Here is a 20,218-nt window from a genome sequence, read left to right on the forward strand (position 1 = left end):
GTTCAATCTCTAATGTTATACTCTCTCTGCTTTTTCTCATCATAGTAGCTTCATCTGGTCTGTTCCTGTTTGGCTGTGACAACATCATGGAGAGAAATATCAGCTGTCCTGCTGCCATCAACACCTTTGTATGCAAATGTTGGAGATTGGCCTGTTTTTGAGTGTAGTCCTGTTTCTCTGACTGTGACTAACTGTATGTGATATCTTTTATCCAGCTGACATGGGAGCTCGTCTGCCTGGCTGTGTTTCCCTGACGAGGCCCCTGTGGAGCTGGTTGACAGCTGCTTTTTGTATCTCTGCTTCTGTCTCCTTGAACCCCAGTCGGCCTCGGCAGATGACGGCTCACACTGAGCCTGGTTCTGCTGGAGGTTTCTTCCTGTTAAAAGGGAGTTTTTCCTCTCCACTGTCGCAACAAGCATGTGCAGTGTGAGGGATTGCCTTCGAGTCAATGAGTCGATCAGCTGGTTTTCCTTAATTAGAAAACTTCGAACCAAACTGACTGTACAATCTGGTAAACTGTAAAGTGCCTTGAGATGAATTATAGAAATAAACTTAATTGAACTGATTTGAAGAAGCATTCCAGTATTATTTAGTTTATAGCCTCTTACCCAACTTATATAAAAAAACAAATCCTCTTGACTATTATTGACATTACAGAATATTGTGTATATGTTAAGCTCTTTTAAGGAATTCCCGTGATGATTTTTCTTGCTTTATTCCTCTCTCTTCGAATGGTTTTAACCAAAATCCTCAAAGTTGTTTAATTTCTTTCTGTACAGCTGCAACAAAGAGTTCAGGAAACAACAGAGAAATATCTCAGAATCACAGTTTTCAGTAATTATTATTAGTCAAAGTTTGGCGTAATCACACCAATGTATTCCATCCAAATCTTTCTGTTGTAAGAAAGATTTTTCCAATCAGAAAATCTGAAAATCTTGAGACAGACTTACATCTTGACTTTTTAATTACCCTCCTTGCTTTGTTTCCTGTGCAAGTGGTTCTGTGTCATGCGTCATAATGCTATTGTGAATGTAATGCTGTTTTTCATGTCTGGTATGGAAAATCCCTCTTTTACGTCCTTCGTGTTAAAATATTATGTTTAGGTTACAGAAATATGGTTTAAATTGATTATACATGAATACGTATTCAGTCAATAACTATAAATAAACCAAATGCAATACCCTCTCCCTTTACCAAGTGATAAATCAAGCTTTTGCATTAGACAGTCTGATAGATGAGTAAAGGCTGATATATGATTTAGAAACCAGGTCGTCTGCGTGTGTGTTGCAGTCAACGCAAATGACATTGTACGTGACCGTGTTGCAGTGCTGCAGACAGGAGGCCTCTGATTGGTCAAATCTACATCCGTTTCACACTATGCATATTTTCTGTTTGGTACCCTACCGACTTGTTGTGTTTGTATCACCACGATTGTGGAAAATGACTCGTGAAGATGGACCAGCTAGAAGAGGGAGGTGCGTGAGAACGCTGGGACCCTTTTTCCACCTGGATCCCTGCTCTTTTTCACCCTCATGCTCCTCAGTTGTCGGACAAACTTGCCCCCACTTCCTCGCCGCCTCAGCTAGTTCCTGATTTTCCCTCTTGCGTTGTGGCGTGGAATAACATAGCGCAGACCACGCTTCAATATTGGGCATAAATGAAACATATCAGTGAAAAGCTCACTGCGACACACTGCTGTGGAAGGATAACCAGCCCTTAAGGGTTTGGTTTGTCTGACTGTATTATGCCAAGAGAGTTTTGTTGAGGGGCGATAATGTGTTGGGCTTTTTAGGAGATGTGCTTTGCACTTTAGTTCCAGCAAATACAATGTTTCCCACTATTTTGGAACAATTTGTGGAAACATTCCCTCCTCAGACACTACTGTGCACCGACACACAAAACAAGATCCATAATTTTATAAGAGAGTTTGGTGTAGATGAGCTGGGATCAGCCTTGATCTTAACTCTACAGATCACCATTAGGACAAGGTTTGGCCAGCCACACTGGCTTATGTCGTTGACACAGCGTATTAGGCTAGAAAGGAGCAGGTAACTAGCTAACAGACTGAATGGGAACAATTCATAACCAAATCAAATAACTATGTATGTGATACAAAAATACACTTCCTGTCCAAAAAAAAGTCGCCACCAAAAAAAAAGGTCATTCACTCTAATACTTTGTTGGACGGCCTTTAGCTTTAATTACGGCACGCATTCGCTGTGGCATTGTTTTGATAAGCTTCTGCAATGTCAAAAGATTTATTTCCATCTAGTGTTGCATTAATTTTTCACCAAGATCTTGCATTGATGATGGTACAGTCTGACCGCTGCGCAAAGCCCTCTATAGCACATCTCAAAGATTCTCAATGGGGTTGAGGTCTGGACTCTGTGGTGGCCAATCCATGTGTAAAAATGATGTGTCATGCTCCCTGAACCAGTCTTTCACAATTTGAGCCCGATGAATCCTGGCATTGTCATCTTGGAATATGCCTGTGCCATCAGGGAAGAAAAAGTCCATCGATGGAATAACCTGGTCATTCAGTATATTCAGGTAGTCAGTTGACCTCATTCTTTGAGCACATACTGTTGCTGAACCTAGACCTGACCAACTGCAGCAACCACAGATCATAAAACCGCTCACACAGGCTTTTACAGTAGGCACTAGGCATGGTGGGTGCATCACTTCACCTCCCTTTCTTCTTACCCTGATTGGCCCATCACTCTGGAACAGGGTAAATCTGGACTCATCAGACCACATGACCTTCTTCCATTGCTCCACAGTCCAATCTTTATACTCCCTAGCAAATTGAAGCCTTTTTTTTCCGGTTAGCCTCACTGATTAGTGGTTTTCTTACGGCTACACAGCTGTTCGGTCCCAATTCCTTGAGTTCCCTTTGTATTGTGCTTGTGGAAATGCTCTTACTTTCAGTATTAAACAGAGCCCTGAGTTCTACTGTTGTTTTTCTTCGATTTGATCTCAAACGTTTAAGTGATCGCCGATCACGATCATTCAAATACGGACTCAATTCTCCATTTTAAAATACAACTCAAAACCCATCTGTTCAAGATTGCTAATTCTCTTTAAAAATATCAATTTCACTGTCACAGCCTCTTTATTTTTAAATGTTTTTAAATGTTTTTATAATTATAATTTTTATTTTTTCTGACACTTTTTATGTTTTGTACGGTGACCTTGAGTGTCCAGAAAGGCGCCTTTTTAAATAAAATGTATTATTATTATTATTATTATTATTATTCAGGATTTTCCTTGAAGATGATGGGTCCCCACTACCCTTCCACTATTTAATAATGCGTTGGACAGTTCTTAACCCAATTTTAGTAGTTTCTGCAATCTCTTTAGATGTTTTCTCTGCTTGATGCATGCCAATGATTTGACCCTTCTCAAACAGACTAACATCTTTTCCACGACCACGGGATGTGTCTTTCGACATGATTGTTTAGGAAATGAGAAGCAGTCATTGCACCAGTTGGGGTTAAATAATCACCCATGCAGTAATTATCCAATAGGAGCCTCGTACCTATTTGCTTAGTTGAATCCAGGTGGTGACTTTTTTTTTTGCCAGACAGTGTATATTTTTAAAGGAACCTGTTGTTAAAATTTTAACAATTTATCTCTATATATCTCTTTTGAGACACAATAAACGGCATAATTAAAACATTACTCCATTTCCTAAATTTTTTTTCTTCAATCTTGACCGTTATGGGTACAAAAAAGGGCTATTGTATTATGGGCCAACCTCCGGTGCTGTGATTGCTCTAGAGCAGAGGTCACGGATTAGCGGACCGCAGTCAGGATCCGCACCCAACCTGAATAAAACATTTATAAATTATTGGGTGTTGTCAGACGGCAGTGTCTAACTTCACTTGTGCCGCTTCTCCTGTTAATATGGTAAAGCCGTCTGGACAATCCGGCACCAGGCTACATGTGATAGAAATTATCCAATGAGGTGCTGTCAGTCTGGGTTGCTGCTGCTGCTACTTTTAGACACAGCAGGCAAACCTGTGGCAAGCCGGGCGATGGGAAAGAAGGAGAAGACGTAAAAAAAAAAAGCTGAGAAAGTGTGGACTGCTGGAAGAACTGTGGTGAACAGGTGTAAGAAAAGTGAAATGGCATGCTCAAAGATGACCCTGCACATTTAGAGGATGTTTGGCTCAACCTGCTGCTGTGAAGCAAAAATGACCACCTTGATGTGTGCTTTAGAATGGCTTTGTTGCCAATAAAACCCAGGTTTAAAGCCTTGCAGGGCAGCCTAAAGCCGACTTCTCCCATTAAGCCATAAAAATAAAGAAAATAAAAAAATAAAAAAAACTCTCAATTCAGGTGTTTTATAAAATATGTGAATCAGGAAATTGTCTATATATCAAACTAAATGATTGTTGTTATCTACTTCAAAAAACACTTTAGATTTTAAAATGGAAAAATGTTAAAAAAAAAATTTTTTAATAGTTTTTAATTTAAAAATTCAATGTATAACATGAATGCATAAAAACCTCATTTTGTTTCAGTGTTACATTCTGTTTAAAGGAACGGATTATAATCAAAAATGTCTCCGGACCTTTGATGATTTTCTTTATTTGGACCCTGCTGATTTTTAATTGCTTAAAGGAATAGTACACCCAAAACATGATTAGCCTTCATTTTCTACTCACCCCCATGCTGAACAACACTCTGGAGTACTTTTTTGATATCTCAAATGCATCTGGAGATCTGGGAGGCTTCTTGCTGTCTGCTGACATTCAAATAATGGAGGTCCATGGTGCCCGAGGCAGAAAGGTCCATTAAAGTCCACAAAAAACGTTTCAATATTCCTCCATACTGCTCGTCCAATGTATTCCAAGTTTCCTGAGTGGGTAGCATCCAGAATTTACTCGAAACAAAGTCATTTAGAATGTTTTTAGAGCATAAACAGTAGTGTATAGGATTTCCTGAAAGCGCGCACGTGCGCGATCCCGACGCTACAGAAGCCGGCGCATTCAGCTCGGCAAAGAACTCATGCTCTTCCTCAACACTGAAGTCCTCAGACATTTTTCATTTTTGTGTGTTGTTTCTTTCTTTGCACAGGTAAACGGTACATTTCTTCTTCTACGCTTGCATTATTGGCAGAGCAGACGCTGAATGCGCACTTTCATCTGGTTTGGTCTGCCGGCTTTCGTAGCGTCGTGATCGCGCATGTTCGCGCTTTCAGGAAATCCTATACACTACTGTTTATTCTCTAAAATCATTCTAAATGACTTCGTTTCGAGTAAATTCTGGATGCTACCCACTCAGGAAACTTGGAATACATTGGACGAGCAGTATGGAGGAATATTGACACGTTTTTTTGTGGACTTTTATGGACCTTTCTGCCTCGGGCGCCATAGACCTCCATTATTTGAATGTCAGCAGACAGCAAGAAGCCTCCCAGATCTCCAGATGCATCTGAGATAACAAAAAAGTACTCCAGAGTGTTGTTCAGCATGGGGGTGAGTAGAAAATGAAGGCTAATCATGTTTTGGGTGTACTATTCCTTTAAGACGAAAAAAATGCTGACGTCATCTCTACCTATTAATGTGTTTTGAAATAATCTGTTGTTAATCCAATATCTACAACTTTCTTTACTATAGATCAATTCTGTCCTATTCTTAGGTTTATTTATTCGTCTCTCTGGGCTCCATATGTAAGCGCGTGCTATTCAAACACCCTTGCAGTCAGAACACATGAGTCAGTAATTTCAGAATAGAAAGTTTGCCAATCCTATTATCCAGTAACACATTACAGATGTCTAACCCTGCAGTAGCACACCTTGAAAAGAAATGGGATCTAAGTAATATGAGCGATGTTATGAGCACCAGTTTTTGCTTGATTCTAAAACAATATTGGGCTAAATGTTACTTTTCAAATTTTAAAAAAGTTTGTTTGTATTTTTCCAAGTAGTGAAAACAATGTAAATCACAGCTCTTCATTGATTTCAAGCTTTAATGCAAAGAACACAAACAATGAACTGGACAATCAAAAGCTGAGGTGTTTTGTCATGTTTTTTTCTTGTAGCACCAGTTTGGAGCAGGAAATGCTATACATCTGTTTTACTATTTCTTAGAGTCAGATGAATATTCTCAGAAGCACTCGGAGACAGTAAACCCAGTCAGGGGGCAGCTGGTGGTATGTCATTTCATTTCCATCCAGCCGTAGGATTTTCATTCTGGAGTAGGACAGAGGCCCCACCTCTCTGCAGAAACTGGTCACGTTGAACTCTGTGGAGAACAGACGGCATTATTGAGATGAATATTTATATTTTGAGAGTTATTATCCCCCAAGGCGACAGCCTGTGATCTGTCAGCGTATGGTTGATATTCCACAGAGCATCAGTTTTACTCTGCAGCGTTTCTTTTTTCAAATGTGACTTCCTAAGATGGAGTGACTCAGACACATTATGCAATTTGTCTGTACAAAATACCTTCTTCAGTCTGATCCTTCCGTCACAGAGTCTGCATTTACCATTAGAGGTCTCACAGGTGCAGAGGTAAAAAACAGCGGCAATGGAAACTACTCAACACAATGTTTTTTTACTCACTACAGATCTCGTACCAGCCCACACTGTCTGCTACAGTTAGTAACAACTGCGGTAGCCTTTAGGTTATTATGCAGTGGGGTTACATTTTCTGTTTTCTCTGCTGAGACTGTCTGTCTCCTTAGCAGAGATGGCAAAAGTACTCACTTTCCGTACTTGAGTAAAAGTACAGATACTTGTGTTAAAAAATACTCTGGTAAAAGTGGAAGTACTGATTAAACTTCTTTACTCAAGTAAAAGTAACAAAGTACAGGCTTGTAAATTTACTTAAAGTATAAAAGTAAAAGTAGAAACCAATTTTTTCATGCCGTTGCCTACATGGATGTCTGCCAATATGACTAGATCTCCGCTGTGTTCATTTTCAATTATCTCGTTGTCCATACTACTACAGTATGCTAACACCACTGCCACCAAGCTGCAATGATTTGCCGCGAATGAATACCGCCGAATCTGTCGATTCATCTTGTAGTGGTGCGTCAAATGCAACGTAGATTCCCTATCCAATTAGATTGAATTTGGTACTGATGACGTGAAAAATAATAACGGTAACTCCATTGAAATGATTCAAAACTAAAGTAACGAGCCAATTTTTTAAAATGTAAGGAGTAGAAAGTACAGATATTTGTGTAAAAATGTAAGGAGTAGAAGTAAAAAGTCGCCATAAAAATAAGTAGTAAAGTAAAGTAAAAATATCAGAAAAATCTACTTGAGTACAGTAACGAAGTATTTGTACTTCGTTACTTCCCATCTCTGCTCCTTAGAATAAAGTCTTACAGTTTTTTACTAGATTAGATTAAAAAACAAGAGCTTTGAGGTTGTGTCTTTCTGATGGACTGGTGATCTGTCCTGAATTCATTACATACAGGTACATGAAAAACAAACGGATTATTGTTTAAAAAATGTCTTATTTGATTTAAGAAACTGAAACACATATATATATTAATTACCCATGAAATGAAATAGTAGTAATTGAACTGTATTGATCTCACACTGCAGAATTTTACTTCTACATTTAAATGATCTCCTTGGGGAGCAGTGGCTGCCCGGGGGGGGGGCGCCGCACAATGGCACGCTGGATGTTAAGGGTCTTGCTCCGAGACCCAGAGGACAGGCTGTGGGAATCGAACCAGGTACTTGCAGCCTTCTCAGAGCACAAGCGCACTGCTGACCCTCCATCTCATATATATTCAGTCCCCCCAAATATATTAGGCCTTTATTATTGCAATTTGATGATAATGAATTTAGGGTAATGAAAGTTAGAGAAATCAAAAATTCAATGAAACCTTACAAAAGGATAAATGTTGCAACTATATAAAATAGAGAGAGCAAAGTACAAACAAAACAACAAACAAATACATCAATTATGCTAACTGTGGGGAGAAATGTGGTCAAGATATTTTATATTTTTTAAATCGTTCTAAGAACAGGCATCCTCTATATGGTATTCACTAAGGGCTTTGATATTTAACGTAAGGATGTTATCTGCTACGTAGATAAAGGAGCAGACCAGATGTCCTCTAGATGCTGATCCACTGAGGGTTGTAAACTTGTAAACCGGGCGATCCTTGGAACAGACAGCTCTGTTTGACCAAGGAAGTAGGTGTCTGCTTTGGAGCGTGTGGTCAGGAACATGAAGGCTGAGAGGAGAGTGAATAAAAGGGATACATTCTTTGTATTAGTTCAAACTTTGGCTCCATCTGGGGAGATGCTGTACAGATCGTTCTCTATCTGTTGAACTCTTTGCTATGTGTCTCTTTGTTTCCTTTTGACAATTCTCTATAGACTATCTCCTGGGTTCAGGTCAGCCAAATTTGCTCATCCATAAAGCACAGTAACTCCATGTTTAATGAGAAAGCTTCTGGTACCTACAGTAGTAGACATTCAAAATTTCCCCACTTTCCTTGATGGGCCCTTGGCTGGTCCTTTGAAAGTCCCGTACAATTCCTTTTTAAACATGTAAAATATAATTTTTGTCATTATTTGTGGTCTTCTGGTCAGACCCTGTAATTCAGTAAAAGGATGGCCATTTTGAATGCATGCTACTGTATAGCAGTGTGGGCCAGTAGCAGATCCTGCTGGAAAATTAAATTAGCATCTTCGTAAAGGTTGACAGTCGAAGGAAGCCAGAAGTGGTCCAAGTCTGGTAGACTTTTGGCTGTGCACCCCAGAAAACACAGTGGACTGGCATCAACAGATGACACAGCATCTAAAATCACCACTGTGGAAAATTCACATTTGACTCCAAGCACTGTGGATTCTGTGCCTCATCATCTCTTCCTCCAGATTTGGGTCACTTATGTCTAAATGAAAACGGGGCCGCCTTTTATAGTCGCCTTTTGTATCTCTGCTTCTGTCTCCTTGAACCCCAGTCAGCCTCAGCAGATGGCCGCTCACACTAAGCCTGGTTCTGCTGGAGGTTTCTTCCTGTTAAAAGGGAGGTTTTCCTCTCCACTGTCGCTACAAGCATGCTTAGTGTGAGGCATTGCCTTTGAGTCGATGAGTCGATGCAATCAACTGGTTTTCCTTAGATAGAAACTTTGAATCAATCTGACTGGATTATCTGGTGAACTGTAAAGTGCCTTAAGATGACGTGTTGTGAATTAATGCTATAGAAATAAACTGAATTGAATTGAAGTACAAACTTTACACTTTTTCCTTCCACTTAACTTTCAGTAAGGTTTGGATACAGCATCTGTGAGCAACCTTCTTTAGAAATCATTGTTAGTAAAAAAAATTTCACTGATTGTTTCTTGGATACCTGTCCAGTCAGCAGTCATCACATATTTTATAGCCTGCTGACCCAAACTTAGAGATCACAGAGGTTCAGGGATGCTGTGCTGGTGTTTGTTAAGTGATATTTACATGTTTTTATTATCTGTAAGACATTGTTATCAAATTATAAAAAGAATTAAAATATTTCAATATATCTATCGTAAATCTATGACAAATTAAATTAATGATATTCTGTTTGTTTTTTTAGAGATAATTGTATGAGGTCAGAATTCTGCCAGTAGTGCATATAATACTGCAACCAACTCCTAGACACTGGAAAAAAACGATCAAGAAATAAGTAAACATTTCTTAGATTAAGTGAATTTAACCTTAATTTGAGTAGCTAAATATATAATGAGTATTTTTACTCTTAAAATAAGATAATTAAATAATATGCACTTGAAATAAGACAATGCAATTGAGTTTTCTTATTTAAAGTGCAAATTGTCTTGTTCCATTGGCAAAATGTCTCTTTTACCTCCTCAATCCAACAACAAATACACTTATTTTACGAAAAAATGGCTTAGCTAGATTTAGATTTTTTCCAGTGTATTATGCCTTCATTTTAGTTGACTCTATTTTTAAAAAGGTAACTTTTGAGGGATTTTATTCAGAGTAATCACACCAAAGCGAGTTGACTATATCTACACACTTCTACACCTACTACCCTTCTTAAAATCGAATTAGGTTTTGTTTTGTTTACAGTAATCTCCTACTTTGTGTTGTCTGCATGCAATCCTAACGCAACAACAATGTGTAAAAATTCAACTGAAGCTGATATTTCTGCAGGGCACTGTAGCTCTTATTTTAAAGCTCTGTGTGACTCCTGGAAAGTCCTGCAGCGTCATTTTATCAAGAGTGATTAGGAGCAGACGGACATAAAAAAACAACAAATGTGAGACTAAAGAGGGGAGCAGTTACAGCCTCTACTCCATCTGGTGCTCCCACCCCTCAATATGTCCCAGATGTTCTCACACTCCTGCTCCTAACCTAGTTTCTCCTACATTCAATCAACATATATCTACACAGTTGTCTCCTGTTCTCCACCCTCTTCTTACGTCTTTTCTCCTAATGACTCTCTCCTCTAATGCAGCTCGCCCTCTCCCTGTGCTGCCCAAACTACTCCTATGTCCATATAAAACAATGAGACCTTCATATGTTTTAATGAGGCTCAGTATTAGAATGATCTCTTTTGGTCAAAACTTTAATCAAAGCCTTTAATAAAGAATGTGTGTGAAAGTTTCTACACTCATGACTTTTGAAATTCGTTGGGAAGCGGAATTACCAAATTCTCCCGAATGGTGCACGACTTTACACAAGTGAATAAAGTGAATGTCATTGGCCATCTTGGTTTATCAAGAAGGCGGGATGATTTTGGCGGACGGCTTGCAAGCTTTTTGACTGTGGCCAGTATGTTGGAAGCATCTTGCTAACCAGTTAGCAACTTAGTGCTAGTAGGTTCCCAATGGGAAATTCCATTGGGACCAAGTAGCACTAAATTGGTGACTTAGAAACAACACTGTCAAGGAACGCTATGGACAGAGGAAACATGCAAGAGGAGGAGAGTTTAGTGTCGGAGGTCGTGGATGAGTCTCCTCCGTCATCCATTTTTTATTTAGAGGAGGAAAGCGGGGATGAAGATGTTGTGGAAGAGGACGCCAGGGCGGCAGAAGCTTGGTTTGGTGTAGAAGGCTTACAGCCGTACATGTTTGAGCCCTTGCCTCGCAACGCTGCCAGTTCTGTTATCTCTATGCCTGCCGAAGACACAGACGTCCATCCCCCATGAACCCCGGAAGACAATGGGAAAGGAAATGATTATTACTTCTTATTTAAACCGTTGCGTATATTAGCTGCGACATATGAATTGTAAGATGAAAGTTGATGTATGACTGGGCAAATTTAGGTGTTCAGGCTGACGTATAACTAACTGGCCTGCATAATATATATATATATATAAAATAAAAAAAATTATATACATTTTTTACATTTTAGGGCAATATGATTTGATAAACATTTATATACATGTTCAAGCCAGAATGATTTGACATTTAAATATGACTTCCCTATGACTTTAAAAGAGTTAGTACATCACCTTTAATTTTATTGGCCTCCAGGTAGAGGTATTGGAGTGTTGTTGGAACAGTGGGGATGGTGGTCAGCTTGTTGTAAGAGAGGTCCAGCTCCACCAGGCTGGAGTGGTTAAATGCCTGAGGGTGGATGCTGACGCTCTGCAGGCCACAGCGGCTGAGACGCAGATACTTCAGGTCTAGAAAACCCTCAAAACTGTCCTCATCCAGACTGGAGAAGGAATTATTGGACAAATAGAGCTGCTGGACTGAGGGAGGTAAATGCCTGGGGACAGATGAGAACAGATTTCCGCTGACGTCTAACAGATTCAGCCTGACCAGACCTGTAAGAACACAAGGAAAACATTGTGACGCCTGTGCAAGGGTAAATCCAGACCATAGGGGTTTGGTTACAGTGATAAGCAGAGAGAGCAGATTTAAAACAAATGGATTTCATTTGTGGGTGTTTCCTGCACACATTAGCAGCTGCATGGGAGGAGTTTTTTCCCATTAATGTTGCAAGAAAAGAACATTTTTTGTAATTGGAAATTTGAAAAGTAAAACTTGATCCAGAAAAAGAAAAGCCTTAATCTAAAAATGTTTGCAGAGTAACTTGCTGTTTTAATCACTTTTTTTTATTAAATTTTATAAAAAATTGTTTAAAATAAGTATTTTTTTCTATTTAAAATGTAATGCATTTTAAAAATGTTTTATTTTTTTCATAATATTTTTTTTCAAATTAATCTTCTAGTCTTTTAATTTTTTTTATTGTACTTACGTATTTTTGTTATTTTTGTATTTTTGTACATGTTACATTCTTTTCAAACTGGGTTTTACAGATCACATTTCACTCTTCACTCCTTGGGGCGGGCTTTCCCCTCATCTGGGGAGCAAAGCCGCATTTCGATTGGTCAGAATGGACGCTAGCAACAACATTTTTATTTGTCAGGAGCATTGGTATTGGAGTATTGGTATTGAAGTGAAGATAATGTGATCAGAAAAAGACAATTTAAAAAGAATGAAATTCATAAAACTCCAGTTGAAAAACTGGAATTAAAAAAATAAAACCTGTAAAACAAATAGGAAAATAAAGATTGAAAAAAAATTTAAATTTAAACCTTTTTTCTCTTAGGAGTTCCATTTCTTGATTGCATTTTCTTCATATTTCCATTTACACAACATGTTATTTTCCTGCAACAATTATACAACAACATTCCCTCCATACAGCTGCTACAGAAAGCTATAAAGGGATAGTATAGTATTTTTAAGATGTACATCTGTTTAAAGGTTCTGTCAGACCATTTTCTGCCAATATTTAAAACCTCATCTTCTCTCAGACTTTCTGATATTTGTTTTTTAACTATAAGATAAACGGAAAACGTATTCTTCTATTTACAGTTTATCTCATGGTTTGGCTCATATCTTGAAACAGAAATTACATTCTAAAAACTTGCAGATCATTTTTCAAAACAGTTTTACAGTTTAGCAAAACACAATAGTTAACTTGCAAAAGCTCATATCTCTTCCAAATCTAAAAACTTTTCCTTCTACCACCATCGCCATCCTCCACTATCGTCATACCCCTGACCACACTCTTTATCCTCCTGACCACATCATCATCCTCCTGACCACCATCGTCATCCCCCTGACATCCGTCTTTAATCCCCTGACCACCCTCACCATCCTCCTGACCACCATGTTCATGCCTCTGACCACTATCTTCATCCTCTTGACCACCATCATCTTCCTACACGGTCGTCATACTAGAGGGTCGTCATCCTCCTGACATCCGTCTTCACCCCCCTGGCCACCATCATCATCTTCCTGACCACCATTGTCATCCTCCTGACCTTCATCGTCATCCACAACCATCGTCATCGTCCTGACCACCATCTTCATTCCCCTGACCACCATCTTCATTCCCCTGACCACCATCTTCATCCTCCTGACCACCATCTTCATCCTCCTGACCACCTTCTTCATCCCAATGACCCCATCTTCATTCCCCTAACCACCATCGTCATCCTCCTGACGACATCTTCATTCCCCTAACCACCGTTGTCATCCTCCTGACGACATCTTCATTCCCCTGACCACCATCATCATCCTCCTGACCACCATGGCCATCCTCCTGACGACATCTTCATTCCCCTGACCACCATCTTCATCCTCCTGACCACCATCGCTATCCTCCTGACCACCATCTTCATCCTCCTGACCATCATCACTATCCTCCTGACCACCATCTTCATCCTCCTGACCAACTTCTTCATCCCAATGACCACCATCTTCATTCCCTTGACCACCATCTCTATCCTCCACCATTGTCATCCTCCTGACGACATCTTGATCCCCCTGATCACCATCTCCATCCTCCTGACCACCATCTTCATCCCAATGACCACCATCGCTATCCTCCTGACCACCATCTTCATCCTCCTGACCAACTTCGTCATCCCAATGACCACCATCTTCATTCCCTTGACCACCATCGCCATCCTCCACCATTGTCATCCTCCTGATGACATCTTGATCCCCCTGATCACCATCTCCATCCTCCTGACCACCATCTTTATCCCAATGACCACCATCGCTGTCCTCCTGACCACCATCTTCATCCTCCTGACCACCATCGCTATCCTCCTGACCACCATCTTCATCCTCCTGACCAACTTCTTCATCCCAATGACCACCATCTTTATTCCCTTGACCACCATCGCCATCCTCCACCATCTTCATTCCCCTGACCACCATTTCCACCCCGATGACCACCATCTTCAGCCCCCTGACCACCATCGTCATCCTCCACCATCATCATCCTCCTTGCCTCCGACCATCTGTGTGGGTTGTTGCCTCTCTTATGTAAGGCAGAATCCTCCTGGGTCTGCTGACCATCCACCTGTTGCTATTCGGCAACATATTCTCATTATAATTACAGCAGATACTCTCCCCTGCAATGCATCTTGGGTAAAAATGGTGTGCATGTCTAAATCACCCCTAAAACTCTCGTCCCCTATTCTACCACCACACCCCTATTCTATTCTACCCTTACTCCTCCCCCTCTACTTCCTCTTGCCTGAGCGTGCAGTTCCCCTTGTTCACTTATGTGGTCAGGTGCCTCCATGTTCAGAAACTTAATCAGTCTTTATAAAGCTCTAAATCTCTATTTTTGTCTTCATAATGATGCACTGCACCTGTCAGATAAATAAACACTGTATTTGACTGGTTGTCTGAGTTTCAAAATCTCTCTTTTAATTAGTCAAGTTCTAGTGTCACCTGTCAATCAATTCATCAATTCAATGAATCAATTTATCAAACGTCCTTAGAGATTCATATGTGGTATTCATGACATCATGCTCTTGATTAAGAGAATCAAACAGATTATTGTTCATGAAATGACTCAGATAATGAAAATACGCTGATATGTTTGTGAGAGAAAAACCATTAGACAGAGACTCAACAAAAAAGTTTACATCAGCAGAACTTTTTCCTTTGAGAGATGTGCTAAATGCAGGCTAACTATGCTAATAGCAGGCTACATGTACTCAATTATTTGCCAACATTAGGGTTGCCAACTCCCTGAAAAAAAAGGGTCACATCATATGCGTGCCAGCTGACCTGATTGCCTTTACCGCTCCTGTGTGAAATTATTTTTTTTTAACTGTTTGACTCAAACCTGCATTTAATTTGATGCATATTTTTAAGTGACATGAATGTATGGAAAACCAATTATTAACCAGCAATTTACTTTAATACAAAATAACAAACTTTTCTGAATAATAAAAGTATCTTAAACATAAGCCTGTCCTCCTTAATTGCAAGCTATAAAAATGAAAATAAAACAATAAATAAATATTGCCTATTTTTGGTGCAACAGCAAACTTGTGCAAGCTTGTAAATATATTTATGCCTTAAATGCAATGACTGTAGCTACAGTTGTAAACCAGAAAAAAAAAATTAGCTCAACGCCACATTATGTGGCGATAGCCTGCTTTTTCCACTTGTATTTCTTCTGAGCTCTTGCAGCAGCGAGGAGTTGTTTATCTTTGAGTGCTGCAGAGTAAAGCTGAGTAAAGCATTGCTGCATTTAAATTACTCAGTTCGTCCCCTATACTGCTCTGTTGTCTCCCGCTATCTTTTCTGTGAGCAACACTTGCCTCGACCAATGGGATGAGGGGATTCTGGACCTTTTTATATATGTTGTCAGCTCATTGGTCACAACGTAGGACAGGGAACAAGTTTACCGTATGTTTTGTATCTAAAGTCCCCTTGTTCTTCATTTTCCATAAGCTTTTTACTGACTTTTTTTTTACTCTAAGCATGTGTAGAGATATTGAAAATACGACAAACAGAATGAGAAATCCAATTCTGTCCGTAAGAGTTGCCAAGAGGAATGGAGGTTTGTTCATGTTATTTGGAGAATGTAATTTCTTTTCTAAGAAATTACCAAAACCAAAGGAGAAAAAAAACTGTAAAATAGTTTTATGATAAATTTGGTCTTAGGAAGGTTTCTATATAAAACTACCACATGGGATTGTTCAGTTTCTCTTCCAGATTTAAGAACACATGACAAATCCCATCACCTTTGAGGTCTGCCTCTGTGATGGTCTGCAGTCTGTTCCCCTGCAGTAACAGCACCGATAGATATTCCAGGTTCTGAAACGCTCCTGGGCTGATGCTGCTGATAAGGTTGTTGGCCAGTCGCAGCTGTTTGAGCCCGGCCGGTAGACCGTTAGGCACTGAAGTCAGGTGGTTGTTGTTTGCAAAAAAGTAGCGCAGGTCTTTCTGGTTCTCCAGGGATCCTATCTCCAGGTTTTCACTCTTGAGCTGATTATTGTCGATGATCAGCCAGCGCAGACCGGTAATATTAGCCAGGATGGAGGAGGACAGAGATGAGATGTTGTTGGCCTGAGAACAAGGAAAACACAACTCTACATATGTTAGGTTTTATTTGTTATAGTAAAAAATGTGAAAATAAAGATGCCTGTACAAACTTCCATAGAAAACATTGTGGCATTTCAGGAAGTAAGTGCTTTAAATCCCAGCGAAGATCTTTTATTAACCTCTTACACCCTAAGGGGGTATAAATAAATTTCTGCCTGACAAAAACACACAAAAGTAAATAACTTATAGCCTCAAAGCTATTAGATTTAAGAAGAAACTTCTGGTACGTCTGTAAAGGTAAGATGTCATAGAATGGTTTTCTGGTGTCAGCACCATTGTAGCTTTGACCCTGCCTGAAATATTAGGGACAAAATACAAAATATTTTGCATTTTTTGAACCTCGCCAAAATTTTCTTTGAAATAAACATTGCAAAACACTACCAAAATATTATTTATAGCACAAAAAAGTAGTACAGACTTTCAAATCTAAATGTTGTGTAAAAATATACCAAATTTGGACTCAATCAGATGAATCATATTTATTTTAGAATGGTATTAGTGAGAAATTTCTTAGGCGGAGAGGCCATTTTGGCACATTTATCCATAAATGTCACCAAACTGTGCCAAATATGCCTTCTGTAAGAATACGATGAAAGCTTCCAAAAATGCATTTTGTAAAATAACAACAATAATAATCAAAACAAGAAATATTACTCCTTTTTTTACCACCAGCATGCAGAATGGTTTAGCTATGACTTGTTTTTTTTGTTTTTTTTGTAGCTCTGAGGACAACTGTTGAATAATAAACCTACAATGTGTTGCGTTTTTAGCACCGAGCAGTATGAAGTGTGGACCAGGATGAACACAGTAGACTTCTTAATCACATAAACAGAACATTTCATGATAAATTCAGCACATATTTTACTTTTGTGTGAGTGAATATATCTCTTTTTTTAAGTAAAGAAGTAAAGGTCCAGCTTTTGGGTCTAATTTAACAAAATTTCAGTAAAAGTCTAAGCCTAAAAAATACCCGGTAAAGTACAGATATTACTATACACCTCTGGAAAAACTAACCCTGACAGGATTAAACTGCAAAAATGTTTGAGGAAACATCAACCTTTCTGCCTGTTTGTAGTTATGTGAATACAGAATTATAATGGAAGCACTTAGCCCTCGTCTGTTGAACAGAGCCATGGCCTGTTTTACCAAATGATGCTATTTTGAAACAGTTGCAAAGATTGAAAGACAAAAATAAAATAACCGCAGAAATATAATTTTTTTCTACCTGTAGAAACAAGTATTGGGTTCTTGGTGGCAGTCCTTCAGGGATGTGTTCGAGAGCTATGTTGTCACAGTAGAGCGATGTTGGCCACTGGATTGGACACACACACTGCTCAGGACAGAACTGGGGGTTGTTGGCCCGAAACCAGGCCGGGTCCATCCTTCCCTGGAGACTTAAAACGCTGGGCTCACCAAGCAGGCGGTTTATCCACAGAGGAATGCCTCCATAGTCCATGTCGGTGACTAACATGGCCTGGGCAGCATCAGAGGCACAGAACAGCACCAACACACCACAGAGCCAGAGAGCCATGGAGCCAGAGTATGAGATGCACAATTCTGTTAAAGAATCAAAAGAGAACATGACTTTTTGACCAAGATAGTGAACAATTTCCACCAATCCCAGAGAAGCGCATGTGCAGTATTCAGAAAGGATAGTGTGCTGTGCTTTGGGCAATTTGCAAAGTTGCAGCTTAACTGATGTCACAGTGCTTAGAGCTTAATTTAAACTGCAGGAAGTTCACTTCAATCTGAAAACTACTCCTATAGGTACACATAGTTGAGGTAGCATTAAGCTTTTAAAAAGGCATTTCTTCAGCTAGCCAGAAATGTTGAAAAGCTGAGTGTTACTAAATAAAGGTCAAGCATGAAACAGAAGCTGTAAGAGGCTGCAAATGGCTCAATAATGAGCACACAATGTACCTTTTCGTTTATCATCCATAAACACAAGGTTTCATTCCACTACTATGCAGACGATACACAATTATACACAAAAATGGACTCCCCACTACCCTCAGCCTTAACCTTTTGCATTTCTGGTCTGCGTGGAGGAGATAAGGGCATGGATGTCTGACACATTCCCTCAATTAAACAGCATCAAATCCAAAGCCATCCTGATCGGCACCCCACATCAAACCCAGTCCTCCTTCCTCACCAGTATACCAATTCTTGGCCATCACAGTCCTCTGTTCACCTGTGTTACAAACCTTTGAGTCAAACTTGCCTCAAATTCTCACGTTTCACACCCATGTCCGCCACCTCTATAAGGTTTCCTTCCTCCATCTTAAAAACATCGGCAAATTTCGTTCTTCCCTCTCCCAACCGGATGGTGAGAAGTTGATCCATGCTTTTATCTCCTCCAAGTTGGATTACTGAAATGCCCTTCTCATCTGGATCGCTATCAGGAGCCTGCAAAAGCTCCCGCATATTCAAAATTGTGCTGCCCGGGTCCACATCACCCCGCTGCTGAAATCAAGGGACTGGCTGCTGATTCAACACAGCACCCGCTAGAAAATCTGTCTCCTCACCCATCATTGCATACATGGAACTGGCCCTACCTACCTCAGTGATCTCCTTAACCCGCACACCAACCCATGAAACATCTGCTCCTCCACTTCTACCTACTTCCTGCACCAACCCAGGACCAAATCTCCACTATGGGAGAAAGGGCCTTCCAGGCAGTCGCCCAACATCTATAGGATGTCCTCCCAGAGAACCTCAGGGCCCCAAAAACTGTGGAGGTGTTCAAAAAAGCACCTGAAAACATTCTTATTTAAAAAGGCCTTGTAATACTTAAGGTCTCAATTTTATTCTTATGGAGTTTTATTGTGTTTTTGTATTTATTATACATTGTGAACTATTTTTAACCTCCTTCTATAGCACTTTGAGATTTTATTTAAAATGTTAAGTGCATTATAATTTTATATATTTATAAATTTTGTATTATTATTGATACCTTTCATCAGAACATCTATAAATGCAGTATAAAGCAAGGGCATATTGTTTGATGGAATGGCCTAATAAAACTCTAAACCATTGTTAGTTGACTTAAAGGTCAATAATAACAGGCGGTATGCATCCCATTTGGAGGGTCTTTGAATTTGTTGGGGGGAGGGGACACATTTCAGAAAGAATTAGCTAAATTTCAGTGCTTAGATGTGCAGATGTGGCAGTGAAACACTCATAGCACAACATAACTGAAAAAGAAGCTGAAGTTGTGGCAAGTGGCCTGTGCTTCTATAGCACCTTTTCATGTCGAAGAACTCCCAAGCATTTTATATTATGTTCAGTCAGTCCCCCATTCATACACTGTAGGCACAGCTGCCCTATGGCACACTGACAAATGCGGGGCTGCAGTACACAGGGGCCATCATGCCTCCGACCGCCATGGGAGGCAATGTGGGGGAGGAGGAGTCTTCCCAGAAGACACAAAGACTAAGCTGGACGGAGGTAAGGTGTGAACAGGCAACCCTCCTGCCCTACTGTCACCCTTCTGATGTTGAACCCATTTAGAGGTGAGCTTGTAAAGAGCCAACATTTTAAAAATATGACTTATCTCACAGATGAGGAACACTTTAATTAGAACCTCTATTGCAATGCTACATCAGTGTAATGGTTATTTACCAGCATTTGCATTAGTTGTTCTGAATTCAGCCGCATGACTATCTGTTAGTTTAATGCTGCAGCTGCAGAGCAGAAGCTTGGCTGGACATCACAGCGGTCTCTGTATTGAGCTCCTGAATTTACCATGCCAAATAGGGAAAGCCAGGTGCCAGAAAGAGAAAAGCTGCCACACTCACTTGACTTGTGAAAACATGACAGCTAAACAGAAACAGAGGGTTTAGTTTTAGCATAATTTTAACAGTAAGGG

At 39.8% G+C, this 20,218-nt stretch overlaps 1 protein-coding gene across 1 annotated transcript; it reads right to left on the reverse strand.

The window, feature by feature from the left end:
- Nucleotides 1-5,958: 5,958 nt before the first annotated feature.
- On the reverse strand, nt 5,959-18,774 carry zgc:113307 (uncharacterized protein LOC553753 homolog). The gene is made up of 5 exons (XM_038298040.1): nt 18,585-18,774; nt 17,576-17,907; nt 15,990-16,314; nt 11,433-11,750; nt 5,959-6,251 (listed from the first exon to the last, which is right to left on the reverse strand). The coding sequence occupies exons 1-5, from the start codon at nt 18,772-18,774 to the stop codon at nt 6,100-6,102; spliced, it is 1,317 nt and encodes a 438-aa protein (XP_038153968.1). The 3' UTR covers nt 5,959-6,099.
- Between the last annotated feature and the right edge of the window lie 1,444 nt (nt 18,775-20,218).

Source organism: Cyprinodon tularosa, unplaced genomic scaffold (assembly GCF_016077235.1).
Source record: "Cyprinodon tularosa strain WSP-4 unplaced genomic scaffold, ASM1607723v1 ctg40, whole genome shotgun sequence".
Lineage (NCBI taxonomy): Eukaryota > Metazoa > Chordata > Actinopteri > Cyprinodontiformes > Cyprinodontidae > Cyprinodon > Cyprinodon tularosa.